Source organism: Polypterus senegalus, chromosome 14 (assembly GCF_016835505.1).
Source record: "Polypterus senegalus isolate Bchr_013 chromosome 14, ASM1683550v1, whole genome shotgun sequence".
Lineage (NCBI taxonomy): Eukaryota > Metazoa > Chordata > Cladistia > Polypteriformes > Polypteridae > Polypterus > Polypterus senegalus.
In genome coordinates this window covers 87,448,565-87,457,397 of record NC_053167.1, presented here as the reverse complement: position 1 = coordinate 87,457,397, position 8,833 = coordinate 87,448,565, and the positions used below count along the sequence as shown (strand labels likewise).

At 35.4% G+C, this 8,833-nt stretch overlaps 1 protein-coding gene across 1 annotated transcript; it reads right to left on the bottom strand.

The window, feature by feature from the left end:
• Window positions 1-4,490: 4,490 nt before the first annotated feature.
• mrps14 (mitochondrial ribosomal protein S14) lies at window positions 4,491-8,557 on the bottom strand. The gene is made up of 3 exons (XM_039735651.1): window positions 8,243-8,557; window positions 6,486-6,650; window positions 4,491-6,148 (listed from the first exon to the last, which is right to left on the bottom strand). Exons 1-3 carry the CDS (start codon window positions 8,318-8,320, stop codon window positions 5,966-5,968), a joined length of 426 nt encoding a protein of 141 aa, XP_039591585.1. The 5' UTR covers window positions 8,321-8,557; the 3' UTR covers window positions 4,491-5,965.
• Window positions 8,558-8,833: the final 276 nt, after the last annotated feature.

The following is an 8,833-nucleotide window of genomic DNA, read 5'->3' as shown; positions in this document are numbered from 1 at the left end:
GTTACAGTACCTGAACTCACCATAACTCGCAATGAGATATGACAGTTCATTCAACTTATACAGTATAAAAGTGTTTGAACATTCTTCATTATATGGGACAGGCCATACGTGGTGGAATCCTTTCCCCCTTACTTTTATCCTTGCTCCTGATCTTCTTTCTGTCCCTCCAATAAGGTGCAATGGACCGTCTTAGGCGGTGGTGATTGCAGTGCTACCAGCTGAGTACTGTCATATTTACTACATCCCACTTTTCATTCCTCTTAGTTTCTTACATTCTTAGATGGTGTAGTTATAAGGTAGCCATCAGATCCTTCAAGTTCGGAGCTTGTCAGAAAGGCAGTTGAGGCAGGCTGGCACTTTAAACATGATATTGTTGCTTCTTCCCAACTGTCCCCAAAAATAATGTCTAGTTTTTAGCACTGCTGTTTCACAGGTTCAGAATCCTGGGTTCAAATTCAGAGCTTGGTCAATGTCTGTGTGAGTTTGGATGTTTTCACCTGTTTGGGAGTAGAGATGTTTTGTATGTATAAGCCTTGTCATAGATTTACAGCACATTCCATTGAGGACTGATTTTGGCTTTACACCTGATGCTGCCTGAATAGGCTTTGCCACTCTGTGACCCAAAAACTGAATAAGCAGGTTTGAAAAAAGGATGAATTAATTGAAACTCGTTTGGCCTGCATTTCCTCACCCATACTAAAGACCTGTATATTAGGTTAACTGGCAACTCTAAAATGATCCAGAATGAGTGAATGTGGAGATGTGTACCTGTGATATACTTCTGTCCCATCCAGGAGAAGTTCTTGTCTCAGACCCAATGCTTGGTGATTCAAGGTCTTATAGATATATCACATGAAGAAAATTGGGGCATATTCATACTTCATGACCCATCTTAAATTAAAAAACACTAAAATACATTAGTTCATGCATAATCTAAATCATCTTTTGCAAAGTAGCATTTTGCAAAAAACAGAAAAAGGAATGCTACCTACATAAACCAAGTTTACTTTGTGATTAAAGGAAAAGATGGATTGGTATCCAGTATGGGACAGAGGTTCCCCTACCTGACCAGGAGACCCTCAGAATAAATAGACCATATGGATGGATGGATGTGCATTCCAAATAGGAAAGATGGTGTTCCCTTTTCCCAGTTAAGCTGCTATAATAAAAGGACAGAGGAAGACTGCCTCCTGGTGCAGCATCCCTCTGGTGGGACTCCCTATTGTACACCTGTAGGGCTGCATGGAAGCTGCAGTCCTGATGGGTGGCTCTGTTGGAGTACTTGGGTGCCGCCAGAACAGATTCCCTTGTCCTGTAGAAGTTCCATCTGACCCAGAAGTTCTTCCTGGTGGCAATATCGTTGCACCCCAAGTATATCCGGAATCTTTGTTTAAATGGAGTTGTTCCGTCTCACTTGGGTAAACTGGAGTTGGGAGAGAAACAAAGGCTCACCTGGGTTGGATTGGAGGAAGAAAATGAAGAGAATTGTAGTGTTGATTGTGAAAGGAGTCTATTTAAAGCAGGGGTGGGCAAAATCAGCCTTGGAAGGCCACAGTGGCTGCAGGTTTTTATTCCAATCCAGTTGCTTAATAAGCAGCACTTATTGCTCAAATACCACTTTTCTGATTCATTTTAGTTGTCTTGCTTGTTGTTCCTTATTAGCAAAAAGAAGCAAATGATAAAAAGAAACCAGCAGTTGTCCATTTGTTCTGTTGTCAGTGCAGTTTGGTCTGAGATGCCCCCCGGTGGTCACAAGTGGTGTACGCACCAGGATTTCCTGGCTGTCTGCAGGCTAAAACCTTTTTAACATAGCTTTTTGTTTTTCTTGCTGGACTTGAACCCAAGATCAGACCCTTTTTTATGTGCCTCCCTTAGATCTTTCTATATTTTGTGATGGGGAAGAAAAAAGCTACCAAAGAGGTAAACAGAATTAAAAAGGTAGGTAAACATACTATGAGAAGCCCATACATAAGTCAGTAACTCACCATAGAACTACCTGTGCAGTTGTGTCTGGGGTGTAAGAGTCCGAGACGCCCCAGTTGTCACAACTCCAATCCCAAAAATTCCAACAAATTTCTTTCAACCTGATCAAACTCAAGGAAATATGCTAAATAAATAAAATACAGTATGTTGAGCACTTTCTAGTTTCTCACACAGATGTACATAGTCTCTAACCAAATGCACTAATTGTGTTTTGTCTGAGGTTTACCTTATTGAGAAAGCATACAAATGTTTCTGATAGATGATTGAAAATACAAACAAGAATGTACAGTATGTGAAACCAGTGTTTAACACCCAAGAAGGTATTTTATTGGAAAGATTTGATATCTCCATTTTATCATATTTTACAGGTATAAACAAACTTGGAATTTCTTCTTCATATAATGGATATTCCTAATCATCCTTACCATCTAGCATTCAGTAATTGTCCTGAAGAAGCAGCTCTCCCTTAAAATGCAATAGCAGTTTAATACAGTAATTCTGTGGAAGATTACCTACCACAGTACATTTGTACATTCACACGCTCAGATATCAACCCAAACTGAATACCAAATATTCCAATTCTCTATTATGTTACTCTTGGTGATTCTTTCTATAAATTACATCATTTGTTTGTTTACTTTTCTTATTATTTATCTTATGAAATAAATGCATTAAATATGTTGTTCATTTAATATGGTTTTACTCTAACCTTTCTAATAGGTTTGTATATTTTCAGTACTTTTGCTTTTCATATTATTGACAGATGTTTAGGTTGGTCCATTAATTTTTTTAAATGTATGCTCAGCTATTGTTCAGATCTTTTATGTTTCTATTACCAATTCATTTTGAATATTTTATACAATTTACCTTCATTTCAAATGTGGTTTTGAATTTATTTTTTTTCCAGTAAATTAACTAGTTTTTTAAATTCTTTTGCCAATATTACTTCCTGTTTGATTCATTTTTTGGTCTTAATTCTAAGCGGTATGTGTGGAGACAACCAGGCACTGCTCATCACTTGTCCAATACTGTCCCCACAGTGAAGCATGGCGGTGGCTGCATCATGCTGTGGGTGTGTTTTTCAGCTGCAGGGACAGGACAACTGGTTGCAATCGAGGGAAAGATGAATGCGGCCAAAAACCTTCTCCAGAGTGCTAAGGACCTCAGACTGGGCCAAAGGTTTACCTTCCAACAAGACAATGACCCTAAGCACACAGCCAAAATAACGAAGGAGTGGCTTCACAACAACTCTGTGACTGTTCTTGAATGGCCCAGCCAGAGCCCTGACTTAAACCCAATTGAGCATCTCTGGAGAGACCTAAAAATGGATGTCCACCAGCGTTTACCATCCAACCTGACAGAACTGGAGAGGATCTGCAAGGAGGAATGGCAGAGGATCCCCAAATCCAGGTGTGAAAAACTGCATCTTTCCCAAGAAGACACATGGCTGTATTAGCTCAAAAGGGTGCTTCTACTAAATACTGAGCTAAGGGTCTGAATACTTAGGACCATGTGATATTTCAGTTTTTCTTTTTTAATAAATCTGCAACAATTTCAAAAATTCAATTTTTTTGTCTGTCAATATGGGGTGCTATGTGTACATTAATGAGGAAAAAAAATAATTTAAATGATTTTAGCAAATGGCTGCAATATAACAAAGAGTGAAAAATTGAAGGGGGTCTGAATACTTTCCATACCCACTGTATATTCTGACATTATTGTTGTGATGGATTATGAAGTTTCATTGTGCAACTTATTTTTGCTTAGATAATAAATTTAAATCCTAATTTGATCAAACACTAATGATTCCTGTTATTACACTTTGTGCGTGACAGTAATTGTTACGTTCTATTGATCATACAGTATATCACTCTCAACAAACAAATATGTATCTTACTGCAACAAGTAAATGAAATTTACATTTTTTAACAGTGGCTAAAGTTTAAAAAAAATCTATGAATATTTTACACCTTAGAGTAATGTTACTTCAGTATTAAATTGATGTCCACAACTTAGTGTACCCGCTTTCTTCTCCTGATTAGTGCTGTACAGGAACACATAGAACTGGAGCTTACACTTGAAGTACTGGATGCAAAGTCGCAATAAGTTTCGAATAGGACACCAAGCCTTTAAATGGTACACTCAAAAAACATATGGAACACTCATACAAAATTTAGTGACATCAATGATTGTATCACACATCTGTGAAAGGAAACCAAAACACCAAAAAAAAAAAAAAAAAAAATACACGGAAAAAAATCGGCAAATTCTACGCAGAGAGTGGCTCAACTAGGAACGTAACCCAAACCCATTACCTATGTGGCAACTGCGCTTACCACTATGTCAACCCTGCATCAATCACTTAAAATTATGCTACACAGCACCATTAAAAACATGGACAATCAGTTAAGTGTATGCTTACAAGACATTATAAATACAAGTAGGTAAAAGCATCAATGAAAGCAGTGCTTTTTTTTAGGTTGATATTGATAGACAATTTATGTAAATATAATTCCAAATGTTCATTTTAATTGCAAATAATTCTGAAAGGCTACATTTAGTCAATTCGGCATTATTTTGCACATAATATTACACATATCAATTTAAAGAGCTACCAAGAATACTAGAAAATAATAAATTTCTCCCATCAAGTATCTACTGATCAATGTCTTTAACTTGTTCAGAAAGCCAGAGCCTATCAAAAATATTTCTGGACATAAGCAAATCAAATGCAATATAAAAGGTCAACTGAAATAAGCTAAAGACTGTTTGGGTTTAAAATAAATTTGAGTCCGACAAATGAGTTAACACTGTAACATTCTGTGTTAGATGTGTTTTGAAAGTTCAATAAATGTAAATATCTACCTTCATAGTTTAAAGTATCATTTTTATAGCAGATATTTTAAACAGAGGAGAGCAACAAGGTGCATCCCAGAACTTAAGGACATGCCCTACACTTGCAGGCTCAGAGAATTAAGTCTGTTTAGTCTCGAGCAGATTAGGTTATTTTAGGACCAAATCCAGGTTTTCAAAATTCTCAAAATCACTGATACAGTTGATCCACAAAAATCTTTCAACTAAATAGCAAATCATGTACATATCCATGAAAACTGAGGAAGCCAGGAAACACTTTCTTACTCAAAGGGTTGTGGGAATCTGAAACAAACTACCAAGTTGAAGCAGAAACCTTAACAACCTCTAAGAAATATCTGTATAAGATATTGGGACAGGTTTGATAGACTAAATGCTCTCCTCTCTTTTTACAACTTTCCTATGTTCAAAATTATATTAATTTCAACACAAGTTAAAGGAAACTATAACTGAAAATTAGTGAAAGTACATTTACCTTAAAAATTAATATTAAGTAAATCAAATATTGTCTATAAGATCACACAGAACGTGGTCACATTAAACTTCTATATTTAATTATTTAAAGGCTGGTATGGTGATGTGTGTTAAAACAACTCAGTTATGTTTTCAAAGTCCTTGTTTCAAACTTAGAAAGCCCCACTGTCAATGTGCTGTTTATCCATGTGGGTTTTCTACCGGTGTGGATTTCTGCTTCTGTACCTACATCACATGAAAATTAACTGCCAACTTTAAACTGGATCCATGTTAATATGCTGCAATAGCTTGGCACACAGTACAGGAGTGAATCATGTTACTCATCCAGTGCTCCCGATATTATTACAATAAACAGAAACAAAAAAGAAAGTAAAATAATTATGTTTACCATAACACAATACATTTACATAATACCCGTCAGAGCATCTTTAAAATACATGGTTTTTTTAATAATCAAAAACAATTCTTTTTAAAATATTTTAATTACCAATATACAGTAATATTTTTGCCATTATCAATGAAACATTTTTTAACTTAACTGGCTACTTCTTAACTCTATATAAATGTAGAAGAAATATGGAATCTTTTCAGTCCAAACAGGATATCTATTTAACAAACTCCCATTTGATGGTTGTTGCTACCACATTGCTCTTTGGATCCCAGACATCTGACTGTGATCTGCAAATTGGCGAAACATAATACGACTAAGACGCCAAATGCGCTTTACACCTCGTGGACGTGAGGTTATCACACATCTATTTCGAATTCGCACTGGGCAGCTGTCTTTTGGGAAAGCTGCAATTTCTTTATCAGCCACCTCCTGAAAAATAAATTTAAAAAATTACTATTAAACAATTTTAACTTTATAAAAAACAATTACATAAAACCAGACATATTGCCCAATCTTCAATTACCACTAAAATACTTTAAAAATTGGTATTTAATAACAATGATGCATACAACACATTGAAATATTGATTTCTTTATCTTGTTTATAAAAATTAATCATTGTTTAATAAATCTCTAATTTTAAATGAAAATGAATTTCAAAATAATGTTTTTAAGTCATTACTAACAAACTTCATAAGTGGGTTGAAAGACAGACAGACAGACATCCAAATTAGCACAAAAGTAACATAATAAAAAAGTTTGAGAACCTGAAGCTCTTTCGGAAGAATTGTATTTTTCCTGATTGCATTAATGCGTAACCTATCACTGGCATACTGAAAAGCCATCTTCCTTCTCTTGACATCCCGAAGCATCTTCCAGTCTATGTAGTGACTTCGCACTTGCTCCAAATAATGGGTTTTAGTTTGCAATGCCTAAAATTCACAGAAAATTAAATGGTTACAAGGGTATTTTTCTAGAAAGTTTGACAATTAACTTGTGAAAAACATAAAAAATTTCATCACACCAAAATGCATTGAACCTACAACATACAGTAAATGAACAAAAACTATAAAACCTTAGTATACTAGCCATACTTAAATTGTGACAGTATTTATTTTTATAAAGTGTCCTCCCCAAAAAAAAGCCCAACAAACTATAATGCACACATATGAATGAAATAGAAAATCACATGTAGCAAAACACACCAAAATTAAAACGGAACGAGAAAAAAAAAGTCACATGTACATATTGTGATGTGTAGTTAATACCCCTGCTGGTGGCGTATGTGAGAGCAAAGGGGGGATCCTCAGCAGACAAGCCTCTTAAGCAGTGTTGCTTGATATGGTTTTTATGCCCAGTTGGGCTACTTTTCAATTGTTTTCCATGAAGGAAAAAGTCTTATACCATTTACGATTGTTTGGGCTTCTTTTGAAAAACATGAACCAATACTTTGGCCTATTTTTAAAAGTAAAAAAACACTGCCATGGTTGTAATAAGCTCCTGTTTTACGTTACAGTAAAATCTTCAATTTTAATTGGGGGAAAAAAACTGCCAACATGTTAAAATATTAACAATATTAATGACTTATAGTACTATAGACTATGAAAACTAAGGTGGGCCAACACAATTTAACGTTGTATAGTTCCCATTAAATATTATAGCCCCAGTAATTAGATATAAAAAGGTTCCCAACTTTGTCAGACGATTTGACCCATGAAACTGCTTTGAGCTGGGCAAACTCAACCCTAACTCAAAAAAGGAGTCTACCTTGCTGTTATTGCTAAAGAAATACATGGCAGAAAGCAATTAACTCGCCAGCCGAAATAGGAGCCAACTTCAGGCTCGGGAGAATCTGCATGTAAATATTCGACTATTTTAGGCTGCTATTCCAAGTGATATCTGGCAAACTGGCTCTTGGGTTGGAGTGACAGTAAGGAGGCGCGAGATGTGTGTGCAGTATTAGGAAAGAACGGAACAATTTACAAGGATGAAGAGATCATTTCTTGTTTTGAGGTGGACAGGGTGCCGTTTGTAAAGGAACTCAAATTTTAAACAAAACATGAAAGTCCAGCAACACACAGACCTGTGCGGCTTACACACACTTCTCGTTCCAATACATGCAAATATTTACACATTATATAATCGCGTATTATGCAAGGAAACACGGCTTTTTATTATTTTGTCCTGAAAATATTTTAAGCCTACTTACACTACCAAAAACGCGTATGCAATTTAAAGATGCAATTCAGAAAACTGCAACACACTACAAACTATATCAGCTATTAATATCTTATTCTCATATGCTTCAGTCGCCTTACTAATGAAAGTACTTAAATAGCAGAATAATTCTTTTGACATATAGCTAACAAAAATATTATAGATCTAAAATATATAATGTCATGATGTCACTGAAGAATGCCTTTCTGTCCTTGAGTGTTTACAATCGGATAAAATATGCAACTTATTTACACAGCATACATATCTAAATACAAAAAGATAAATCTATATATATTACTCGTTTTACCTGGTTTGCTGTTTTAAACGAGGACTGCAATAATCTAAAACCCAGACTAAGACTCGCACGCCACATAGAAGCAGCCATGTTTGAATTTGACGTTCAAACTGCAGCAACTTTATTTACACGATTTTATTAACAAATGCAAATTAAGTATCAGCAACAGTCAGATCCGAGTTTTTTTTTTTTATTTGAATGTGGCTCCTTACTGTTCTTCTTTTTAGGCTGATGGGTATTTTTGCTTTAAACGAAGTAATAGTATGAATTGCTTGTTATGTTCAATTAATGAGCACTTTTCCATGACATCGCTGTGAGAAATCCTAAGAATGCGTGTACATGTTACTGACCATAGACATACAGTATATAGATAGACGGAGCATTCAAAGTGTTACCCAGTCGACACAATTCGTCAGCGCATCCGCCATATTGCGAGTGGCAAAAGTGCCATTTAAACTAATACATGTAGACGTGTAAACCGGATTTTCTCATGAAAAAACAATAACGTTTAAAACAGTATGGCATACCACATGTGCATTTTGCCCTGCCAGTTATCTTTGTTTGTTTGCTAATTATTACTTTTTGATTTATCATTCTCTTGTT

Bases quoted from the DNA above. Each gene is read 5' to 3' on its own strand.
- mrps14 (XM_039735651.1), bottom strand. From the start codon at position 8,320: ATGGCTGCTTCTATGTGGCGTGCGAGTCTTAGTCTGGGTTTTAGATTA. The intron at 6,651-8,242 runs GTAAAACGAGTA...TGTGAATTTTAG, and splicing joins CGTTTAAAACAGCAAACCAG to GCATTGCAAACTAAAACCCA. The intron at 6,149-6,485 runs GTTCTCAAACTT...TTTATTTTTCAG, and splicing joins TTCTTCCGAAAGAGCTTCAG to GAGGTGGCTGATAAAGAAAT.